Source organism: Puntigrus tetrazona, chromosome 16, assembly GCF_018831695.1.
Source record: "Puntigrus tetrazona isolate hp1 chromosome 16, ASM1883169v1, whole genome shotgun sequence".
In the NCBI taxonomy this organism is placed as follows: domain Eukaryota; kingdom Metazoa; phylum Chordata; class Actinopteri; order Cypriniformes; family Cyprinidae; genus Puntigrus; species Puntigrus tetrazona.
In genome coordinates this window covers 2,893,932-2,919,439 of record NC_056714.1, presented here as the reverse complement: position 1 = coordinate 2,919,439, position 25,508 = coordinate 2,893,932, and the positions used below count along the sequence as shown (strand labels likewise).

At 39.6% G+C, this 25,508-nt stretch overlaps 2 protein-coding genes across 4 annotated transcripts in view; both read left to right on the top strand.

The window, feature by feature from the left end:
• ascc3 (activating signal cointegrator 1 complex subunit 3) overlaps window positions 1-3,785 on the top strand; it is a 148,924-nt gene extending 145,139 nt beyond the window's left edge. Inside the window, exons 39-42 of the mRNA XM_043260891.1 lie at window positions 1,168-1,315; window positions 2,940-3,146; window positions 3,226-3,401; window positions 3,476-3,785. Of these exons, the coding sequence (XP_043116826.1) occupies window positions 1,168-1,315; window positions 2,940-3,146; window positions 3,226-3,401; window positions 3,476-3,623 (679 nt within the window). The 3' untranslated portion in view covers window positions 3,624-3,785. The remainder of the gene's footprint in view (window positions 1-1,167; window positions 1,316-2,939; window positions 3,147-3,225; window positions 3,402-3,475) is intronic.
• Window positions 3,786-4,008: 223 nt separating this feature from the next.
• Window positions 4,009-20,127, top strand: sim1a (SIM bHLH transcription factor 1a). 3 transcript variants are annotated; one of them, XM_043260895.1, is made up of 12 exons: window positions 4,009-6,075; window positions 6,340-6,831; window positions 10,187-10,269; window positions 10,654-10,743; window positions 10,866-10,974; window positions 11,069-11,154; window positions 11,391-11,590; window positions 12,399-12,505; window positions 13,155-13,302; window positions 15,833-15,998; window positions 16,588-16,990; window positions 17,551-20,127. In XM_043260895.1, the coding sequence occupies exons 2-12, from the start codon at window positions 6,657-6,659 to the stop codon at window positions 18,237-18,239; spliced, it is 2,256 nt and encodes a 751-aa protein (XP_043116830.1). In that variant the 5' UTR covers window positions 4,009-6,075; window positions 6,340-6,656; the 3' UTR covers window positions 18,240-20,127. The 3 variants fall into 3 exon arrangements, with proteins under 3 accessions (XP_043116830.1, XP_043116829.1, XP_043116831.1); XM_043260894.1 differs by having other exon boundaries at window positions 12,399-12,514; XM_043260896.1 differs by lacking the exons at window positions 4,009-6,075; window positions 6,340-6,831; window positions 10,187-10,269 and having other exon boundaries at window positions 10,663-10,743; window positions 10,870-10,974; window positions 12,399-12,514.
• The last annotated feature ends 5,381 nt before the right edge of the window (window positions 20,128-25,508 follow it).

Below are 25,508 nucleotides of genomic sequence, written 5' to 3'. Positions count from 1 at the left end.
AGAGTTCGTGTATTTTATGGAACGGAGTAATTATGATACTGTAGCTCGGGTCATTTTGCTAACGTCTGGTCCCAATTAAGCCACATACGTGAACTTTCAGTTTTGTAGTGTGGGATGCTTCAGGGTCAGGTCTCCAGGTGCTGATCACCTGCACGCTCCTGAGGACAGCTGTGACCACAGCATCTGTGTGGCCTTCCATTGTTCTGCTCTTAGCAGCTTTGCCTCTCAGATTTAATATTCAATCTGCTCAATCTCATCCATTCAACATCAAATGGAGATACCTGCTGTATGTGTAACCTAAAAACCCTACTGGATGCAGCAGAATGATTGGGGCTTTTCAGTTTCTTTCACATAGCTCATAATTTACATATACACAAATGGACCTACCAGAATGTAAAAAATGTATTGCAAAAATATAAGAATTTTGCATGTGATATATATGTATATATATATATATATATATATATATATATATATATATATATATATATATATATAAGATTGTGAATAATATTATAATATATATAAAATGCCAGAACGCTTGATAAGTTATAGCGCCATTCCACAGCAACATTTTAAACTAAGCTCCAATCGTTTCACCGGTCTCAGTCACGCTCTATAATAAAATACCGGAGTATGTTTTTCCTTATTTCGTACATTGACTGTTTTAGAACATCCTTTGCTTTCTCTTCTCCTCCACCCGTGTGTTTTCCGCTCGCCCGAGCCTGAGCGCCTCCCAACCCGTCGTCACAGAGAGAGGCGAGTGTTCACTTCCTGTCGGCGGTGTTAAAGGGGGCGCAGAGCTCCTCACCTGTGGCTGGCTGATTATGACGGTGTAACGTGGCTTAGCGGCTAATCCCGCCGCCATCTCTTATCTAACTCCGCAAACACCATCAGCATCACTTATCAGCGGGGACGCCTCCCCCACCCCGCTCCAAACCGCTCCTCACACATGCACGCGCTAACATCATTGCCGTCGGATTTTCTCTCGCCCGTAACACATTTCGCCGCGCCCCGTGTCCCGCGGCGAGTGTAATTTGGTGGAAACACAATAAAAATGGTAAGAGAGGGATCAGGCCGGGCGGGATCCATCACGCTGTGACAGCAGGAAACGGCTCGGAGCTCAGCCAGCCCCTCGTCACGTGACCGTCTCTTTTTCCTTGACAGGAGGTGGAGCGCTAAAGGTGCGAGGGGCGGAGGTGGCCATCGAGGCCCAATCGAGGGGCTTCTCGAGCTAATGGCCGCCTGCGACGGGAAAGAGACCGACTTCACGTCGATGGCGAAGGAGGCGCTGCAGCCCAGTCAGATCTCTCAGGTGCGTACCCAAGACGCATTTTCTCGACACACCGTCCCAAGAAATCGACTTTTTTTTTGGGAGATCGCAGCCGCCGGACGAATGACCTCTTAACAACATAAACATTCGAATAAATTCCGATTCTCCACGCGTTAGGCAGCGGGCACGACGCGCGTGATTTGCCGAAAGCGGCAGACGGTCACGGTGGTCTCAGGTAGCACCAGGATCTCCAATTACCTCCCAAATGAGAGGGTTTAGAGCTCCAATCTAAGTGCTAATTGCAGCGGTAATGCGAGCGTCCGAGCCCAGCGCCGAGCCCAGCGCCCGTTCCCCATCAGTATTCCGGCGACCCCCCTTCCTCTCGGCCCTGCTAATTAAATAAGCACATGCGCCGCCGCGTCCTCGTCTCGTTCACTAAGGAAGCGTAATCCTTGCATAAATAGCTGTGGCGGGGTGATCTGCGTCTCCCATCTCTCTAACGCTAACAGAACCACAGCAAGCGAAAACGCCTCTTATTTATTCTCGACGTTTTGTCGTGTTCTTCGTGTCGTGTTCTAGTACGGTTTTTAAACGACGGGCTAAAGTGTTTATGGCTTATTATATAGACTGCATACACACTGTCGTAATTACGATGCATTCAAAAATACAGTAAAAACTGTAATGTTGTCAACTGCTACATGTTTTCTATTTGGATACGTGTTATTTATTATCTAAGCTTATATACATTACTGCATTACTACAGTTTTCGGGGTCATAACAATACGCCGATTGGGCGCTCGTTTTTATTTGTCGTTATTAATGCTGTTTATTAATATTGGTTCTTAATATTATCAGTGGAGCTGTTACATCGTTTATGTAATTATTATATTACAACATAATTCAGGATTCCATCTTGAATGGAAGGCTGAAAAACACAGCATTTTTAAAAATAGAAATCTATAAATGGTATTAATTCACCATTTTTCATTACTTACCCCAACGCTTTGCAGCATCAAAAACAATTATAATAATAATTAATCAACCGTTTTCGATATTGATAATAATAGGAAACGTCGTATTTAAGATATATCAGTCGTAATTAAGATGTAATTAATATATAAGCTTTCTGTCGGCGCATGGTTTGTTAATATAGCTAAATATTTGTCTGAGATACAACTATTTGAAAATCACATGTCTAAGGATGCAAAAAATGGAAATATTGAGAAAGGTGCATATTGCTAATCAAAAATTAGGTTTTTATGCGTTTACGGGAACATCTTCATGGAACATGATCTTTAAATTTATCCTAATGATAGTTGGAATAAAAGGAAAAATCCATCTCTTTCAAATTGCGACCAATATCGGTTTGCTATTGCTACAAATATACCCATGCTGCTTATGACTGGTCCATATATTTCTGCAACGTATTATAATGATTCCTGAAGGATTATGTGATACTGAAGACTGCGGCAGTGATGCTGTAGCGTCACAGAAATACCGACATTTTAAAATATTTGAAATGATAATATTTCACAGTATTACTTTTGTTACCGTATTTTGGCGAGCGTAACTTACAGCAGCAGTATTGCTAAATTAGCCTAATGTCGATCAAATTCGTAGAGGGCACACGAAACCTTCCTTGTGCTAAATGGCTTCTTTTTGGCAGGCGTGGGCTTTTCTGAGTCACCTTCCCGTGGTGGAGCTGAAGATGAGCGTGAAGGGCTGGTGGGAGGGCCGCGAGGAGCAAACCGAGCGCTCGCTCCCAGCCGGCGTCGGCGACATCAGAGACGAGTCCAGCTGGCTGCCGCTGCACGCCGACCAGGAGTACGTCCTCCAGGTGTCCCTGCGCCGCCTCAACGCCGGCCAGCACAGAGTGAGCTCGCTCTCCATTCGCTTACGTTTACTTTTTCCCCGTCCAGCCGTTTGACCGATAGCCATTCCGTCCGTTTCAGAGGAAGCAGGACAGCAAGGCGCAGGCCCCGCGCTTCCCCAAACCCAAAGACGAAGGCTGGTTTCTCGTTCTCGGCGAGGTGGAGAAGAAAGAACTGCTGGCCGTCAAACGCGTGGGGTTCGTACGCAACCGCAGCAGCGCGTCCGTGGCCTTCTACACGCCCGAGAGGACGGGAAAGTAAGGGCCCGTCGCTTCTCCGACGCCATGTTTAGTGTCGTATCTGCGGTTTTAACGCGCGACTCTTCCTGCAGGTGCATCTACACGCTGTACCTGATGAGCGACAGCTACCTCGGTCTGGATCAGCAGTACGACATCCACCTGAACGTCGTCTCGGCCAGCGTCGCTGCGCAGGTCAACAGCGAGATATCGGACAGCGTTGGCAAGATGCCACTGAAGTGACCTCGCGCTTAGTCCAAACTACTGCTGTCCAACGATCGCTCGCCTCCAAATAAAAGTTTTTGTTTAGATAATATATGCGTACGTACTGTGTATATGCGTTATGTATATATAAATAAACACACACATAGTATATATTTTGAAAATATATACATTTCTATATTTTGTTATATATATATATATATATATATATATATATTTTTATATATATATATATATATATAATTTTTTTTGTAAATATATATACATGTTTTTGTATTATATATACATAAATATACACACAGTATATATTTTGAAAATATTTAAATATATACATTTCTATATTTGTTATATATATATATATATATATATATATATATATATATATATTTTTTTTTTTTTTTTTTTTTTTTTTTTTTTTTCTTAAATATACATGCATGTTTTTGTATTTATATATACACACATATATTAAGTAAACAAAAACTTTTATTTTGAATGCGATTAAGCACGGTTAACGGTTTGGAAACATGAGTTCAAACTAAATCAAAGTTTCCCACTTGGCTTTGGATGTTAATTTGATGGACAATCCTTTAATTATTCTTTTGAGTTCTCGGAAAAACTACACAGAATGAGTGCCATTTTTTTCTCCCTTTCTTTCTTTTTCGGGTTCAGCTAAACATGATTAGAAGATCCGGGCCAAACAATCTATTTACCCACAAATTTCACGTCTAACAAACGAAAGGTCAGATGATTGTAATTGATTCAAGAGTCTGCCTTATTAATCTTTTTATACTTATTCGTTTTTTTTTTTTTAATTCACCTGAAACATTCAGCATCGCCTTTTAGGCCAAGTGTTAAATTTGTCGAAAGGATCGTTTTTGCTTTTGCTCCCGTGTGAAAAATCTATTTTGTTGATCGTGTAAAATAAAGAAGGCTTGCAGCTCGGTTATTTCCATTCTTTCCTAAGTGTCCGCCTTTACACAGCAGAGGCGTTTGCTGAGCTCATGTGTTTTGTGATTGGTCACAGAGGTCAAACTGTCGGCGCATGCTTGGTGTTATTTACCTTTAAAGTCACCCATCCGGGTAAAAAACCACTATTGTCTGTTGCTGTGAGCATTTCTGCTGCGATCAGAAACATGTTCAGTAATACGTGCATTTAATGCATTTCGTTCCGTTAGTATTAGCTGAGGTATGACTGAAGCAAACGATCGTTTGCAAAAGCACCGGTGACGTCCTGGAAGTAAAGAGCGGCATCTCCACAAAAAAAAAATTATTTAGCCGTTTGTAACGCTGCAATTACGGACCCTAATTGTTTAATTGTTTTAAAGCCTATCGTTTATTGGCAGTGGTTTTAATGCCGGTGCTTTTTGAGTCCCTACCGAGGACTTCATATATTGTAAAGTATTTTCGATTGTTCTCTTTTCCACCGACGCCGTTTAATCAGCAGCAAATTTAGGCTTTAGGAAAAGGTTAAAGCAGCATCAAGCGTTTCGTGTGCGGGGCGCATCCTCTCTGATTTTCTCCTGCTGCAGGTGATTTCCTATTACAGACACAGACTGCTGCCCTCCTGAGATGCACGCACACAAAAAAGAGCTTTCGGCATTCTCCATTTTTTTTTTTTTTTTTGCATCAACGATAGTTTTCCCCCCCGCTTCGAATGATCATTTATACAACGTGCATACATTTCTTATCATGCTAGCGATGAATCTTTCATCACGTGAAGCTAAAACAGTGGTGGTATCTGTATGAAATAAGAATGCCTCGTTGCTTTTTATTCAATGGGATTTATTCCCGTAACTATTTATTTCTGTGTCCCTCTAAATACTGTCCTTTTGGTGAAACCCTAAGAAATTAGGACCGTAATGACTGCCTTCAATTATAAACGGCGTTTTATTTAATATGCCTTCGAGCACGTGTGTGTTATTTGTATTTATGAGGAGGTATTTGCATGTTTAAATATGAACTGTTGGATATTGTAGGTGATTAATGCTTGTTTTGATGAAAAAAAAATTGCTTTTAGATGTTTTCTTGCGCATAGATAGATAGATAGATAGATAGATAGATAGATAGATAGATAGATAGATAGATAGATAGATAGATAGATAGATAGATAGATAGATAGTGAACTTTAAATGCAAATATTATTCATAGTGCGTTACGGGTCAGGGGTCAGCATTTCTAACAAATCGTGATTTCACATGGAGCGGCCGCTGGTGAATGGGATCCAATGGGAAAATCCTGTCTGGTCCTTCGGTGTCCAATGAGCTGAGCTCAGGGGGAGGGTCCGTGCGTCGCTCAGACAGAAAGAGACTTCAACAAACTCTCCTCCAAACAAGATCCTTCTGGATACAAAGATGCCATGTTTCCCGCGTCTGCTGCGGAATTCGGCGTGAACTGACGGCTCTGGACGTCCGTCGTTGTGGAGTTATGAACTTGTGAAGATCACGCGACTCTGCGGCGTGGCGCGCGATACGAGGTAAGGAGACGTGCGGGTTTTAGCCCACTCGAACGAAAAAAGTTGCGCTGAAAGCGAAAGACGGGAATTATAAATGCGATGAAACGCGAATAGACGCGGGGCGCGTGTGGCGCGTGCACCCGCAGAACGGAAACGCGCAGTTCGGCTTATAGTGAATGCAATTTAAATAATGATAAATGGATGTGATGTTTTATAAGTTAGCGCATTCTCCTTAAAAAAACACGTGCGTTGAGAGAAATGAACGTGCGGTTTGCTGTTTTCCAGGAATATTACGCGCATCTGATGGACCTCAGGAAGAGATTCTGGGCCCGAGTGGATTTCACGTGCGTAAGATAAGACTCGCGGCGGATGAGCCAGACTGATCGTGATCATGAAGCTCTGTTCGTCTCGCGTCCGCTCGTAAGACACCCCCGTGAACTGCTGGGAAGAGGCGATGGCAGGAACGCGCCCGGGACGTCTCTGAAACCTTCCCATGTTGGTGAAACTGCCGGAGACCTCGCGCGTGCGGTTGACTTTTGCGTCGTGGAGAGATTGAAGCGAACGGCGGAAGGGTCCGAGACACCTGTCAGTGACGGAAGAGCATGAAGGAGAAGTCGAAGAACGCGGCGCGGACGCGGAGGGAGAAGGAGAACAGCGAGTTCTACGAGCTGGCCAAACTGCTGCCTCTGCCCTCGGCCATCACCTCGCAGCTGGACAAAGCGTCCATCATCAGGCTCACCACCAGCTACCTGAAGATGAGGATAGTCTTCCCGGAAGGTGCGTGGCTCACCTGCACATCTTCCGCGTGTCTGGAGATCTTTCACACGTAGGACGCTTATAATTAGTACACGGGAAGCTGTAGATAATTCGTGCATTTAGGAACACCATTATTAACTCTAATAATAACATACGAATACTACTGCTTCTGTTTGTATTTGTAATTATCACCGCTGCAGTTAATAACGTATTAACACTTTATTATTTTATTAAAACTGTTATGCGTTTAAAAAAATGTCGATCTCGACGTAACTATATTTCATCTAAAGGATCTAAAGAATAACTACTTTTCTGTTGGATTTCATGCACGTTATTTTTACAGAAAGCGTAATCATTATCAAACACCACTATTGGTGTTAAAATACAGTTTGAAGTGGATCAAAACCTCGCATTAGATATATCCTAAAACCAAAGCAATGCCCTTATCTTAATGTGCTTTAATGAACTTTTATGATCCGCTATACTGCTGTATATTACCAAAGCGCATTATTAATAAATAAGACGACCGATGGGCCTGTTCGCTTTTAAAAATGCAAATACGGAGCAAAAAAAAAACACTACACCGTTGCCTCTTCTTTTTTAAAATAAAGCAACAAATATATATAATTTGTAAATGTATCGTTTAAAAAAAGCTTTCGTTTTGTTTTTTTTTTGTTTTTAAAGCAAGAAGATTGACTGTATTTGAATGTAAGTGTAGCCTGGTTCCCGACAGTCGGACGCAGACTCAGACATCATGATGATTCTGATTATTAGCATTATTTTCCACCTTCTGTTCCGCGTGACTGAAGACGAACAGCGTTCATTATCAGCGTCCGATGGACCCTGGACTACAGCTACACGACATCAGCGCACGCAGGATATTCATAATAATAATAATAATAATAATAATAATAATAATAATAATAATAATAATAATAGGCATATAATTATAATAAAACACTAATAATATTAATAATAATAAATCGTAAAAATAAAAAAAGGCCAAATGCAATTTTTTAAAATATATCCCATCAGGCAGCGCGCGGGTTTAAAGCGACGTGACGCTTAAAAACAAGCTAAAACCGATCGTTTGTGTGACGAATAATAACAGGGGAAAACACAATTTATTTCAATCCTTATTTCAGTTGCATTTTCACCCGCGCACGCGGGATTATTTGTATGTCATTATTTAAAATCGTATTATAATGCGTTTTGTTTAATCTCACTCATGTTTACGTTTTCATCTTTTAAACCGAACGACCGTTAGACGCGCGTGACGTGGGCCAGGCCCGCGTGTTATATAATATACGTGTTTTGATATAATGAGCCGGGTTAACGCGTTTAAAAGCCGAAAAACGAATTTCTCCGTCTCTGGTAACGGATAGAGAGAGAGACTGGGAAACGCGGGTTTATTAACACGACGTTTACTGACGCTGTTACATTTATATCGCGCGAGTTACATCGCTGTATGGGTACGTGCCAGGCAGATGAAACGAGCATATGGTAAAATGCATTCTCTGCCACAGGATGGATACTAAAGTGTAGCATTTTCCCATCCACGGGACAGCAGCATGTGCTTTGCTCGTTAGATTGTAAATAAATGTTTTTAAACGTATAACGCGAATGAAACGGCTCGCGCGGGTTAAAGGTCAGCGGGGTCACGGTACAGACAGCTCACATAGTGCCTGAGGAAATGAGACAGTAAAGTTTTATTAGAAAATGAAGGAAGGTGAAGGTGGTTTTATGGCGGTTATTTATTGCTCGGCTGTGAAGAGAATAACTCTGACGGACGCCGCTGTCAAATAATTGTCCGGTATTCCACCGGTTTAATCACTCAGCTGTTATTGTCAGTTTTTTTTTTATTTATTTTATTTCATTTTAGTAAGTCCGTTTTGGGGGTTTTCGTATTTTTTTTATTAGCCGTATTATTTAGCGATTCCTCTTGGGCGGAAAATCTGCTTCGCGGTTATTCGAAAATTAGAAACGACAGAAGCGATAATTCTAACCATAGTTTACATTAGAGATTAACGCGATTTTTGTTGCTGTAAAAAAACCGTATTAGAAATCACGTCCTAGAATTAAATTTTGGGGAAGTGAGGGGAAAAAAAAAGTGTTCTTATCGGCGCCTGAAAAAAAAATGCGCTCACACCTTTCACAGCAGAAACAGAACTATTATTTTTTATTTTATTTTTTTTTTAGTTCAGCTTCATTTTAAGTAATTTATTTATGTATGTAGTTATTTATATATTTGTCTATTTATTATTTGTATTGCAAGCAATTGAAACATCTCCGCTGGAGAGATGGTGTTATTAGTATTATTATTATTATTATTTATTTTTTAATTTTTTTGTGAAGTGCTTTACTCTTATTTCTTATGTAAAGTGTATTATGTGACGAGCACCGCGGAAATTCACATCCAATCAGATCCAACAATTCCCCTGCGAAATATCGCATCTTCATCTTTTCGGGTCCATCGGCATGATTCAGACAGCATTAGGATCTTCAGACGCGCTTAACGCCCAAAGACGATTGTTATTTCGATTGAGAGCAGTTATTACTGTTTCAAAAATTACTATTATTATTGTTTAATAAAGCAGCATATTTTATAATAAGATGTAATTAGAAAGCACGGTCGCAGTGGCCGATCGAATTGTGGATTTCACCTTAATCCTAAAGCATTTGATCGGATGATCATTTTAAAAGCAGCAAGAGAAAAAAATATTATATATATATATATATATATATATATATATATATATATATATATATATATATATATATATATATATATATATATATATATGCGCGCTATTTTGATAAGAACGCCATCAGTCGTTTTCCCGAGCGGTTATTGGCTCCGGAAGAATGCGGTTGTTTGAGGAGTAATGTGATTGTTTCTGCTGGATAAACGCGGAGTCCATGTTTGTTTAATATTAAAGTGGAATCAGAGCTTTTGCTTTCATCTGATGTTTGTTTTCGTGCGATTTGCATTTCAATAAGGATTGTGTGTGTCAGACTGTTTGCTTTATCGAGTTTCTTCGCCTGTACGGGACCGTCATAAATACTCCTCATTTACATTCAGCGTGTTTATAGTCAATTCAGTGTTAAAATATTGACTAACCGATCGTCAGATGACGGCGGACTATTATTTTTGTTGTGGTAATTTTTTCTTTTTTGTGTGCGTGTGTTGCAGATTGAGATTTTTTTTCTCCCCGTCAAAAGAAATTTCGTAGCTATTAGAGAGATTTTATTATCGCGCGGAGATTTTGTGAGCTCTTTCGGTACCCGTATGGACTGTCGTATGTTTAACTGTCGTGGAGTTTTCGCCTTGTTTTTATTTGTAATAAGCTGAGGTGTTCTTGAACGCGTTCCGCAGGTCTTGGGGAATCTTGGGGCCACGTGAGTCGAGCGAGTTCTCTGGATAATGTGGGCCGAGAGTTAGGATCACATCTGCTTCAGGTACACACTCGGATAATTAGTATTATCATTGCTTAGCTCTAATAATTCTGGAAACGAATTGTGAAACTATTCTAATTTTTAAAAAGTATTTAGAATGATTTTTGTAACAGTAAGCATATCAGTATTTGTCATTCGTTGCAAGTGTTAACAATTTGTTTGTATGATATTTCATAATTCACTTAAATTATTGCATTGTATTTTTATAAGTGCTCCCTGCGTCTTTTTATATTTTTACTTATTGCAATAACCTAATATGAAAAGCTACGCTACATCATATTATTCATTGTATCAGAATGTTGAATTTGACCACTGCTCTATCCGAACTACATCTTGCTTTAATGATGCTAACATATGAAGTAATTCATGCAATCCCTTTTTTTTTAGACTTTGGATGGCTTCATTTTTGTGGTAGCTCCTGACGGAAAAATCATGTACATTTCTGAAACGGCATCAGTGCATTTAGGGTTGTCACAGGTAAAGTGCACGTTTTTTTGCATTTGCTACTGATTGCTTTTATTTCTAACCTCTTTGCATTCGGCCCACGTCGCAGTGTTTCTGGCAGCTTTGACTGCAATGACAAAAGTCCATTTTAACAGGTAGAGCTGACGGGGAACAGCATTTATGAATACATCCACCCCGCAGACCACGACGAGATGACCGCGGTCCTGACGGCCCACCAGCCGTATCACTCACACTTCGTCCACGGTGAGACATCCACTGAACACCTTCGCACGCAGACCACTTCATCTGTCCTAAAACGGCTCCTTCAACCCTCTTCCGTTCCCCGTTCTCTTTCTAGAATATGAAATGGAAAGATCTTTTTTCCTGAGAATGAAATGCGTCCTTGCTAAAAGAAACGCTGGCTTGACGTGTGGCGGTTACAAGGTAGGCCGGCATAGATTCATTCCTTTTTTATGAGTGGTGTTCAATAAAACCACATTAAAATGTATTCATTATATACAGTATTTGTGTCGTAGAGATCTATAGCTATTTTTAAAGACAGCGTGACCAGTATGCATCGTGTTTTAAACCATGCAGACTTTTCATAAATGTGCAAGCAGGCAAAGGATAATAGAGATGCGTGTGCGTGTGTGTGTGTGTGTGACCACGATCTCCGGCAGGTAATTCACTGCAGCGGCTATCTGAAGATCCGTCAGTACAGCTTAGACATGTCTCCGTTTGACGGCTGTTATCAGAACGTGGGTCTGGTGGCTGTCGGTCACTCTCTCCCCCCCAGCGCAGTGACCGAGATCAAGCTCCACAGCAATATGTTCATGTTCAGAGCCAGCCTGGACATGAAACTCATTTTCCTGGACTCCAGGTACCATGTGCTTCTACATATCGCTGTGTCGATAATATAAGCAACGAGGAGCGCGGGCCTGAGACTATGAACGAAAATGCTTTTTTACTTACAGGTTATGTTTTCAGCGTAACAGTCTGAGTAAAGTAATGGCATTTGAAAATGCAAAGTTCGATTTGAATATTAAACTCAAAACACGAGGCACAGAGATCATCTTTATACAAAGAGTGTACATGATGGTGCCAATTTACTTGCATTTGATCAATGACCGAAAAAGAGAAAGAAGATAGAAGTATCTTCAGTGTATTATTCATTTATCCAATAGAGAATAAGGCGCAATATCAGAAGCCTCAATATGTATGTTTAATTTTATTTCATAATTTTTTTGTAAATGAATAAATACATTAAAAAAAAGAAAAGAAACTTCTTATTTTTGCTTCTATTACGTAACCGTTATTTAAACAAACAAAAGAACATATTTTCAATGTGATCGAAGACCTTTGGACACAGCTAATATATATATATATATATATATATATATATATATATATATTTACAAAATAATTTTTTTAATCAGCAAATTCTTGTCTGTGCCTGTGTGCCTCTATGATTTCATAAATGCAGTTTTGTATATATATATATATCAATATTCCGTCTCTGTGTGCATATGCAGCTGTGTTTAGCGAGACACACACACGCTCGTTCGTTTGCACGTCGGGCTTACGTTTAACCGAATTTGTCCCGTTCCTGCACGTGCCAGTGTGTGGACAGGTGTTTGTGCTCACGCCAACACCATTGTTATTCCGTTCTGTGTTCTTGTGTTTGTCAGGGTTGCGGAGCTCACTGGCTACGAGCCGCAAGACTTAATAGAGAAGACACTTTATCATCACGTCCACAGCTGTGACACTTTCCATCTCCGCTGCGCGCACCACTTGTGTGAGTTAGGTTTGTTTTTCCTCATTCCTCTGGTCACGTCCCCTTTACAGCAGCTAATAATAACAGCAGCTTTAGTGATGACTGGCATCGCTCACCGTCATCGGCATCTTCAGGGTACAGCTGAGTGCGGTAATTGATAATACCACGTTATAGGAGATGAATATGATCTCAACATTCTGATATGAGCACGAGCTTAGATTAAACATGCAATCTATTAGTGACTAAATTAGTGAACCGGATTGAAAATGTTTTTGGGGTTTTTTTGCTCTCTACACATTTAGTCCTTAAAAACACAATTTTCTATTATCCGTTGTTTTATCTATTACGTCCCTGATTGCAGCACAACACAGCTTATTAAGAGACACAATATTTGATATTATTTGCTATAAATAGTTATTAGGCTGAGAGAGAAATGTCAGTTTATGGTTTAAACATGCAAATGAAAGCAGTAATTAGCTTTCCCGAATAAGAAAGATTAAATGAAAGGCCAAAAACAAAAAAAATCCCAATGTCGCTGATGAAAATAAATAACAAATTAATTAATCTCTTTTTTTCTTTTTTTTCCATTTTGTTTTTCAGAAGACGCGTATGTGAAGTGAACGTGTCAGACATGTTCTCTAATTGACTGCGTGTGTTTTTCTCTCTGCAGTGCTGGTAAAAGGACAAGTCACCACCAAATACTACCGATTCCTGGCTAAGCAGGGTGGATGGGTCTGGGTACAGAGTTATGCTACTATCGTACACAACAGCAGATCATCTAGACCGCACTGCATCGTCAGCGTCAACTACGTCCTCACGTGAGTACATGCAGCCATGCGAGGCTATAAATTCATGTATTTATTAGCATTTTTGGTGTTTCACTGTTTCCATTATTAATAGCCTATGTGAAAAAAGAAACAGATGTGCAGTAGGTATTTGTAATTGCAATTTACAAGAACTGCTTTCTGTTTAATATATTTTGAAAGCTAATTTATTCTCCTAAAAGGTGAATTTATCAGCAGCCATTGCTGAAGTCTTAAGCGTGCTAGAAACCCATTCCAATATGACAATTTGTTGTTTGAGAAACATTGCTTATTATTATCGATGTTGAAAATGTTTTTTTGCAACAAAGCTTTGATGAATACAAAAATGAAATGGAAATCTTTAATTATGCGGGTCTTTAATGTCACTCTTGATTAATTTAACACATCCTTTCTGAATAAAAATATCAATTTCTGACTCCCAAATTTAAACAGTAGTGAATATTTAAATAAAATCATTTATTCTAATTAATTAATATGTCATAACATGGGACAATAAATAATAAAAACAATTGCTGCTTATTGATAGGCAAGCTTAGGTATGGTGCAGGTCATGCATTAATATGTGCTCTATATCTGCTAATAATATGCAAGTAATATGAATGCTAATAAGCAACTAGTTAATAGTTAGAATTGGCTGTAGTATCAAATTGTTCAATAATGAAATTCCTTTCACATATCCAGTTGTACATGACTAACATGCATGCAGTGTATTAGGCAAAAGTGTAGTATCCCATATCATTTCTTAAAGCTTCTGTCTACAGTTGTGTTGAATTGTCCACATTATTCCACTATTACGCAGCTAAAAGGCCTCTTTCAGTGACTTACAACTAGCAATAGGTTCAGGACAATATCATTAAGGTTCAAATTTATGGTGTTTGCACGTCCAGCTGTGACAGTGACGGAGCGAGTTAAAGCTGCCCTGATGCTCATCAGTCAGTTCGGGGTGTCATTCCTGTTCTTGCTTTATATAATATGCCAGCTGCATGTACAGGAACTGCATGGGAGCCAGGGGTCGTGGGTGATTTATTTGTCATGCATTCATACTGACAAACTCTGTGCATTACCACAATGAACTTTTCCACTGGAACTCTCTGGAAAGAATGAGGTGGGATTGAGCAATGGAGCCATCGCTCACACTACGGTTTTGAGCGAAGGACGTATGGAAGAGTAAAGAGCGGCATTTGTGTGCACACTTCCAGAGAGCCCATTAGAAGTGATGCCAGCATCTGGAGCATCGACCCCCCCCACCCTTAGCCCCACTCGTTCTGCCTCCTTTGCTATCTATCTGTTACAGATGTAAATGAATTGCGTGCTATAAAAAAACCTTCATTAAAACAAAGTGGATTGGTTTTAATATGCCAGTCTGCCAATACCCCGCGAGTGTCAGATAGCACTTCAGCCACAGCTATAAAGGAAAAGTGTTTATGAGGTTTAATTAATAGGCTGTAAATATGATGAGTGTTTATAGCTCACAGCTTTCTAAGAGTGTCCATGAATGGAGTTTTTTTTTTTTTTTTTTTTTTTTGTGATATTTCCTGCCATCATCCATAATTTGGTTTCCTTGGGAAGAATGATTTCCTTAGAAGCGTGCGTTGCAGTGTAGACATCACGAGTGCAAGATATGTTTCCTGTTTAACCTCTCCACATGTGCTCTCATTCAGAAATGCACAGCTAGTCTTTAGTAAGAAAAGGAAGCAAGGTGGATATGTCTAGCGTCTTATCCTGGTGTTATCAGAGTCTACTCACACAGGCTGTGAGGTGTGAAATGAGATTGTGTGTGTGCGTGTGAGGGAGAGAGAATGGCGGCTGAGCTGAATGAGATTGTGTGTATGCTCTAAACCACTGACACCGGCTAACCTGTTGCATCACCTTCTTTTGGCTTCTGTGAAAAGGCCTTGACCTTGTAAAAAATTTACATAGGGCGTACAACGAAGCCATCAACTTCCCGCAGAACTGCGAGTGCATTTGTGCGGGTGCATGTGAGAAAGTGTATGTCTTTTTCCAAGATGTTGCCATCTGCGTGCAATCCCATTTGTCTGCGTGCTGTCTGAGCCAGGCTGCTAGGCCTCAGGAGGGAAGCTGGCGTCGGTGCCTGGCTAGCATACGCTCTAGCCATCGTTTTCTGAAAGTTATACATCACTGGGAACAGAAATCCATACAGCACTTTACTGAGAAATCAATTCCCATTTCCTAGTTATGCCTTATGTGGTGATCCCTGTGTGGGTTTGATTTAGCCAGACATAGCTCTTAATCTCACTGTGTATTTGAACAGAGCCTCCAGCCCTCTGTCGTATGTTTGTAGGAGCCTTGTTCCAATCCTGCAGGAGAAACAATGCAATTCATTTTATGTCCTTGAGTCTTCCTCACACACTGCTTCACAAATGAGCATGGAGCCTAAAGCATCTAAAGAAAAGGCCTGACCATACATTGGTTAACATGAAAGGGAAAAATTCATCAATAAACAGTAATACCGATATAAGCAGTGTTGGGTTCGAGGCTCAGTGTTGCTGTCATTCTCCAACAGGGACACGGAATACAAAGGACTACAGTTGTCCCTAGATCAAGTGACGTCCACTAAGCCCTCGTTCACCTACAACAGCCCTTCTAACCCCATCAACGAGAACAGAAGAGTTGGCAAAAGCAGAGTCACCCGTACCAAGACCAAAACAAGACTATCTCCCTATTCACAGGTCAGTATCACAGTAATACCTTCCATTTTGCTGGTCATGGTATATTAGGAGCGCTAGTATGGTCTTCTGTTGCTGGGAAGACTTCAAATGTGATTTACACAACTAGGACATGCCTAGTTCCTCATTCCATAAGTAACATTTCCATAAACCAATCATTGCCTTCTAATTTTAGGTGTTGAGTTAGGGATAAGGTTAGGGTCTGGAACAACAAGCAATCATTGCACTATAATTTTAAGGGAAGGTTTGAGGTAAGGTTGAGAATATGTGTAGGACTCGGATTGGATGATAGGAATGTTGGGTGATGATCCAGCGTCACGTTGTATGTGTGTAAATCACAGCTTCACCCTCAGTGATAAAGTTATAAGTTTGACAATCCCGTTGGACAGTCATGTTACTAGAGGCAGCCCAACACCACACATATTCAGACTCGCCCTAATCAAATGCACCGGAGTCAGCACATTAGTAGAAACTCCAAGACATGAAATGGGTGGATCAGATCAGAGAGACATCCAATGTGTGTACTGCTGGCATGCCTCCAGGAACAGGGTAAAGAAACACTGTATTAATGCATATTCATTGTTTTGCGCAGTACCCGGGTTTTCCTACGGATCGCTCAGAGTCGGATCAGGATAGCCCATGGGGAGGGAGCCCACTGACTGACTCTGCGTCTCCTCAGCTTCTGGAGCAGTGTGAAGGCATAGAGTCCTCATGCGTGTACCGGCAGTTCTCGGAACCACGGCCGCTCTGCTATGGCCTACAGCTGACAGATGATCACCATACCTCCAGCGACCTCTACGGCCACACTCACACCGAGTCCTGCGAGAGAGGTCGCTGTAAGGCTGGCCGATACTTCCTGGGCACCCCTCAGCCCGGGCGAGAGGCGTGGTGGGGTGCAGCCCGCTCTGTCCTTCCGCTACCCAAGTCCTCTTCCGAGAATGGAGACAGTTTTGAAAGTGTAATGCCCCACATCACCTCCATCCATAGCCTGCAAGGTGTGTTTGTTTCACTGGATCTACGGTTAAAAACTAAATGGTTTTGGCCTTCCACCCACTTTTTTTCTCAATGAAACAGTGTTAGAGAAAAGTATAGTCAGAAAGATTCTGTAAAGAACATGCTAAAACAATAAAGAATATAACGAAATTCCTCCTTTGGTAATAAATAAGAGCATAAGAGGGGTGTCTTGTCCTGATCATGGAGAATTGCTTTCCTGCAGGCTTCAGTTCCAATCAGGTTTTAACACACCTGCCTGCCTGACAGTAGTTTACAAATTTGGTCTTCTGCAAGGGTGTCCAAACTCCTGTCCTGTAGAGTTTAGCTCCAACTTGCTTCAACACACCTGTCTGGAAGCGTCTATTATGCCTGGTAGGACTAGTTGATTAGCTGGTTCAGGGGTGTTTAATAGGAGATGAAGCTAAACTCCACAGGTCACCAGCCCTCCAGGACCAAGTTCGGACACCCCTGGTATATTTAGACCTTTGAAAAACATTGTTAATTCCTGTTCCTTGAACTGTGTTTGTTTCCTTACGGTAACACTATTTTTTTCATTTTGCAGCAAGGGGTCACTGGGATGAGGACAGCATGGTCAGCTCACCTGACACGAGTGATTCAGGTGACCGATACCGTGGCGACCAATGCCGCGCAAGTCCTCAAGAACCCAGCAAGATTGAGACGTTGATTCGAGCCACACAACAGATGATCAAAGAGGAGGAAAGTCGTCTGCAGTTGAGAAAGGCTCCGACAGAAATACCTTTGGAGTCTACAAATGGTCTGGCCAAGAGCCACGGCTCGTCGTTTCACAGTACCGACTTTCCTCAGCCAGCATTGCAGAGCGTGGTGTGTAGGGGGCCGGCTCAGGTTATAAGCCCCGCCCCTAGCCCTGTTCCTCTCTCCCGTCTCAGCAGCCCCATCCCTGACAGACTGGGTAAAAGTAAAGACTTCCTGCAAAGCGAGCTCTCCTCTTCTCAGCAGCACCAGCAGCCGCTGCCCCTGACGGGCACATGTGCTGTCTCTCCGACTCCAGCGCTATACCCCTCACACCCCCGCCAATACCTGGAAAAACACACAGCCTACTCACTCACCAGCTACGCACTAGAACATCTGTACGAGGCAGACAGCTTTAGAGGATACTCCCTGGGTTGCTCGGGTTCCTCCCATTACGACATGGCCACTCATCTACGCATGCAGGCTGAACAAGCACCGGGCCATAAAGGCACCTCCGTCATTATCACCAACGGCAGCTGATGCTTATCAAATCACGAACCGACACTCAGTGCTTCACCCTCTCACTCCAGCTAGCCTAGGATTTCTGATTAGAATTTTTTCGTTCCTACGAATTCTGCAAACACTTTTTAATTCTGAATTGTTTTCTAGTAAAAAAAAAAAAGTAAACGTCCTTAAAGCTTTTTTTTTTAAAGGTTTATGCTTAAGCAGAAAAAAAGCTAAACGAAATTAAATAAATCTTATATTATGCAATTGTGTATAAGTGAATTGATCTAATTTTAAGGATGTTTAGATATTTTTACTGGAAAACAAGATGAAAATACTAATTAATTACACTTTTGCAGTGTGTTAAGGGATGTGAGTTGATGTCTATGAGAGGGACATTTGTTCATCTGTTCACAGAGAAGGGATTCCATGTGAGAGTTTGTTTGTCAAATACTTTCTATACCCGGATGCTACTTTTTTTAACCACTATTATAAGCTGCTTGAATAAATTGGAATTGTTCGAATTTCTCAAAATAAGAGATTTCATGAGAACCGTGATCTCGTGACAGCACATTGACACGATGGTTCAACAATCTACACCGTAAATGTATTTAAATAATTTTATTTTCTGTAGTTCACATTTGGATTTGGGTCACAATACTTTGTGGTTAACTTACATGTAAATTAAATACGTGGGATGTTTTTTTTTTCTTGTTTTTCTATATCCATGACCTCATATTCCATCCAGGTTTTAGTCACTTGCCCTGTGTACATGAGACACAGCCTGTTTTTAACCAGTCCATCTGCGGCACTGGGGAAAATACATCTTAATATTAAAAGAAACGTTGAGTAGCATGCTGATGTACCAGAGATGAACAACTACGTCTAATCCAAAACGCAGCTTTAATTTATAATTGTTTAAGGTTATTGTAGGATTGAATTTTAGCTCATTTGTGTACTGGGATACTTTTTGCAGTTGCATATGCCGTCCATCTGTGTTTGGACCCGATTCAGTCAAAGGCTTGAAGATTCAATTCGAGACTTATTTTTTTAAAAGAAGAAAACGGAGTTGAGTCCCTCCGCAAGCCTCTAACGTGTCAGCCTTTAAAAGTGAAAACCGAGATTATGCAATTATGAAACACACCTGATTTTATTCAAACGAACGGAATGATAGAAATGGACTAAACGGCGACTCTTGCGCTGGTTTGATTAGAAGGTCTGGAAATGTTTTTTTGGCCGGATGAGTGATTGACTGCTGCGGTGCTCGAAGGCTTCGAGTCGAGCTGCTGTTTGGTGTTTTGAGGTTCCACACTGGAGGAGTCCAAAGTCTGATACGGACGCTAAAAGGGGAATTTTCTGACAGACTCTACCCCGTACCTCACTCTTATCTTCATGTATTTATAAGAAACTGGCTCTGTTTGGAAAGCTGTTTTTCTCTGAGTGAAAGAAACTCTGAAAAAAAAAAAAATATTTATGATGTACATACTCAAAATACACCACCGCCCCTCCCCCTCACCCACACCAAATAAAATGATGCAAAAGTTGCAAAATGTATTTATTATGTGAATGAAAAATGTCTTTTGTTTCAGAATATCGCAGTGTGTATTTATTTACAATTTTTCAGTTCTGCGTCTAAATGAAGTGCCATTGTTTCCCTTCATGCGTCTACTATTTCTAAACACGCAATGAGAAATATTTGAGTCGGTTTCGTATTGCAGCAAAACTGTTTAGAATAGCATATTTCAAAATTGGTTCTGCGTTTGCTTTAATCTTGACATTGTTCATCCGGCGAGACCTTGGAGAACTCAGGTGAAAATGATCTTGAAATAACAAATATATCCCTAATTTGATCATTATTCATGTTTAATATGATATTTCATACTCGCTTGAGAAATGAATAAATGATTGCAGATATGCTCGTTCATTGAAAGGCTGCATGGTTTTTATTTTTTAAATGTTTATTCATTTTGTTTTTTTAAATCATTTTTGTCAGTTCGTCTTTGTGCCAAATTACAGCAGATTTTCATCTTAAAATGAAGTGGGAAAAAAAAACGAAAAGGGCAAACATAATAATACGTAATATTCATTAACATTTTACACCATAAATCTCAATTAATACTTTATTAACATCAGTACGATAACATCAGTCGTGAAAAATATACTTCTGGAATAAATCAGCTTAAAAGGTGAAATATGCCATGTTAAATCAAACAATACAATATGATTACGTGTCAAACCGGCAAAAAGGCTATATTTCCCGTAGATGCTTTTTTTGCTTATTAGCACTCGCTGTCATATAGCAATAAATGTTTTTCTACAGATAAAGAAGATCATATCCATAATTAAATGCGTCTATGAAGATGTGTTTGAGGATGAAGACTCTATACCACTACATAAATACAATTTTAGACAGTTTTTAGCAAATAATTAAAAATAATGTATTTCATCTCTGTTTTCTGTATGGTCAAATGAAAGAGTGCAAGGATTCTTGAAATCAGCTCCAGATGCTGTAATTCAAAAAGAATATATATATATATATATATATATATATATATATATATATATATATATATATATATATATATATATATATATATAATAATAAAAATGTGCTTGGGGTGTTTTCTTTTTGCTTTAGGGATTTTGTTCTGGCTGCAAATCCTGAAAGGAGACTAAAACACACATTGCAGAGGACAAACATTCAGGAAGGGCTCTCTGAGAGCATTTGTTCGCTCTGTGTTTTATGTGTGCTGTGAAGGAAGCTCAGGTAAACCCTCGGCCGTCCTGACAGGTGCGTTGCTGGGCAACAGTGACTAACACAGACAGCATTAACACACATCAGTGAGCGGAGCTCCATCACAGCTGCCGCAGGCCTGACTCCACATATCCGCCTTTACTGCTTGCTTTCAGTGCCTCGTGCATATTATGAGACATTAAATACATGGGGAAAAATTGACTTCAGGTGTTCAAACTCCATTTTACATATTACGCAAACAATATCAAAGAAATGGCAAAGAACGCACTCCATTTAATAATGCAGAAAACTGAAATAACATTTTCTTGTAAAATCTACTTTTTTATCTAAAAAAAAACTGAGGAACTACACGGAATATTTGTGCATTAAATGTATTCATGACAACAGAAGAGTTATTGATTACAAGCGATGGGGATGGACCAGATGCACTTTAAAATGTGTATCCTGCTTTTTTTTTTCAAAAATGTAAATTATATATATTTTACAAGAAAATACAATTTCAGTCAAATTTTTTCAAGTGAAAAATTATCACTTAAAAATGCTATAAATGTCACAAATATTTTTTTTGTTGTAAATCTTATCCTATAATATTTGCATTAACTTAAAGTTATTTAATCAGCTGTCCAATACTATCCAATATGCCAAAAATGTAATGATTTCATATTATATGACTGTATTTAAAAGTACAGTTTCTGTTACGTTCTGCTGAATGCAGTGATGTCCTATTTATAATTGAAATGAATGTGTAAGGTCTTTAAGATCAGCACACGCGAAATATGCGTTTTGGACTGCAATCTGCTTTAAAAAAAAATGCTTTGATCCATGAAACACATCCGCGTTCGTTCATCAAAATAAGTAAATCGAATCAAACCGAACTCACGTACGCAAAGACAGTGTTTCTGAGAGTGTTTTTATGTCTACAAGCTGAACCGCCGCTTGGCGAGCGAAGTATAGCCCTCGGACTGCATTAGAGACGTTACCGCATTCGACACGTCCTGTATAAAATACATCAGACGGGGTATTTGTGTCTTGGCCCGGGTGAGGAACAGCTCTGGAAAATCTAACCTTTACGTCTGACTGCTGAGCGGCAGAAGCGTGAGCTCGGAGGGAGGAAGAATATTTCACCTCGTCGTGTTTTCGGTGTTGTTTCCTAGTGCCGTAAATTTGATTATCGCTCTAACGGCTGACCGCGGCGTTTGCGCTCGCTTCGGTTTTTGTAATTGTGCGAAAAAGAAACGGAGCCAGCAAATGAGGAAATGAGTGTAATCTTTCTGCTTCCCGCAGCACGTCTGGAGACAGCCGGTGCGTGAAAAACTCAGTCGATAATGAGACGAACGCTTTCGTTCGCCTATCCTTGGAAAGTTGAGGTGAGTTCTTTTCATCCACCCGTGACACAAGCCCTTAATCATTCACAGAGTCAGATTTAATGAGGAACGCCGTTGACGTTCCCATTGCTTTTAACTATTTACGTCCATTTCCATTACCTCAAGGCAGGTTAACGCCAATAACAATTAGAGATATGCTATAAAAACGGCTACATAGCCCCATTGATTATTATTAGTATCTCAATGGGATGTCAACTTGCAACGCAAGCGCAGTGAAGATCTACGGAAATATAAGACTGATGTATCGCCGCAGTTGGAAAAGCGAGCAAACGGAGGCGCGCATTTCCCTGCTGTCGCCCTCAAAGAAAGACAAGAAGGCGCAAACGCAGATTGGCTAATCCTGTAGCGTTTACAGCCGGGCTTAGGAGCATGGACCCCATCGAAACCAGAGAGCCTTGTTGTAGCTCAGCCCAGACAGGTGAAACCCCGCTGGTGCCTTTAAACGTGTGAGGCATAAATGCTCAAAACGCCATGTGTTGCATTCTTCACACCAACAGCGCATAGAAGCTGCGGCGCTTTCGCACAAACCGTATATTAAAGCGCTGGAAAAAAAAAAAAAAACGCAGTCTGTCCATCTCAGGCGGGAAGGAACCACAGGTGTTTTTCCCCTAATGTTTGACTTTTAGTAAATTCGCGGAAAACTGTAAAAATCTAACTACTCCTTGTCTTAATTATCTACTGGTGTTATGTTGGTGCTATATCACATTTTATTGATTTATTTATTTTATACTAGGTGTTAAAGGTACTGACTTTCAAAAACACCTCATTATTCTTTTATGATTTGAATATGAGTTTGTATGGTGCGAATCATGTAAAAAGTGTGATTTTAGAAATAAAGTACAATTTTCACCCGTAAATATAACCATCCGCAAATGAGCTTCAAATCAGCCATCAGTTGACTAAACGTTAAAATAGTTATGAAATGCCCTGACATTGTGTTGAAATGTTAATGTGTACGTGCGTGTTGTTACATTGTAATTACACTGTAACGGAACACTGCTGACCAAAATATACTTTGGCTTTAATTCATATGAATTTGGTTAGGTTTTCTGGGGGCCCCTTATGCTTAAAATTTTTCCTTTCATGCTCATGGTTTATTATTATTATTACTAGCGCTGTCAAACCATTAATCACATCCAAAATAAAGGTTTTTGTTTGCATAATATATGTGTATATGCTGCGCATATTTATTACACACATATGCATATTGTTAAGAATGAAATATATATGTACAAGAAAGTGTATGTATTAACATTTACATTTAAAATATATATATATATATTTATATATACATTATATATGTTTGTGGACTGTGTATATTTATTATGTAGACGAAAATGAAAACTGTTATTATTATTAATATTTCTTTTACATTTGCTTATGAATCACATTGTTTGAAATCATATGAAATGTCACCTTGTAAGACAGTTGCATTTTCTCATGAGGTTAGGTTGGCAAAATACGTATGTGAAGTATAAAGCAAATAATGTATAAATAAGTATAAAGCGAGACGTACACGCTTGTTTGTCTAGAAATGCAGGATCTTAAATATTTATTTTTCAAAACTGCACTGATAATATGAAGCGAACAGGAAGAGTAAAATGCTCCACGAGTTATTGTTTTTAAAAATAAATATAATTGCAATAATGCTCAGTAAAGCAAATGCTAAAACCGAACCGAGCGGATGCATTCTGTTCTGCATGTGTGAGATCTGAATAAAGACCGATCGTCTGCAACGCGTCTGTGTGTGCGCGAGCGACTTTGATTCTTTTTTTATGTTCTCATTGATCCCTCTGTTCCCAATTTCACGCACAATTTCTAAACAGCTTTTGCCCGAGGGTTGTTTTCACAACCTTTCCTCTCTAATGCTAGTGAATCCTGAAACACCTCCGCTGTGTTTTCTCAAGGCAGACTGCTCTCGTCTCCCTCTCTCACCGCATCAAAGCGAGGCTTAAGCCTGATAGCGCGGGAAAAAACCCTCTTATCCGCTGCAATGCTTTTTATTGGTCTTCATGGGTGGGACTGGTGTTATGTTATGCTCAGGACAAGAGAAATGCAACATGGTTATTTGAGCCTCCTTATACTTGTGTGATCCAAACACGGCTTTTATTCCCAATAAAACCGAAGAGTCAAACACGTGCAGCGAATGTCGGTTGTTAGCAATAATACCAAAAGTATCGGATGCTCTTTATTAGGCCTGCGTGCGATGCTAACACAACAGATTGCTTTTGCGAGATCTTGGACGAGATCTAAACAGAGTTCTGCGTCGTGGTAATGAATTAAATATTAATTAATATGCTGCTACATGTAGCATGATGTCGTGTTACTGTGTTACGCCCGGGCTGCTATACCCTGCCTGGCATGCGATAGATGAATAAATTAAAAAAGAAAGACCGAAGTGTTCTGAAAACTGAGAAAATTACCATCAGGTCATTGCTAATTATGCGCTACAGGATCAGCGATCCGCTAAAAGTGTTATTTCAGTCTTGACTGGGGGCATTGAGACTGCCTCTTTATGATACTACCATAAATAATAATACTACTAATAATAAAAACACTGACAATTAATGAATTAAATACTGATATTAAAGTCATACCGCCATTTGCGGCATTATATTAATACGGTTCCAGCAACACTTTATTTTAGGTTCTCTTAACTATTTGCATGCCATCGCTATTACTAGAATATTGGCCATTTATTAGTAGTAATTAAGCACATATTAATGCCTTATTCTACATCCTTAATCTTAGCCAATACCTAAACTTAAAACAGTGAAAAGGTGTTCCTTACTCTAAAGTGTTTCTATTTATTTAGATTAATTTTATTCATTCTAAAGCGATTATATATTTTCCTATTTTCACTTTAATTAATTGAAGTTTATACTATATTATATTTTTGGTAATTGTTTATGTATGTTTATAGCTATTTCAAAATAATAATAAATAATAAATGATTTTATTTTGGTTAATTTCTTCTTTTATTGAGTTTTAGTTTAAATGAACTTCTAACCCTGGTTCAAATATATCTTTCAAATAGCTTTCAAAGCCTTCACAAAAACCATGTCAAAAATATTATATATATATATATATATATATATATATATATATATATATATATATATATATATATATATATATATATATTCTGTGAAGGGCAGTAGCACT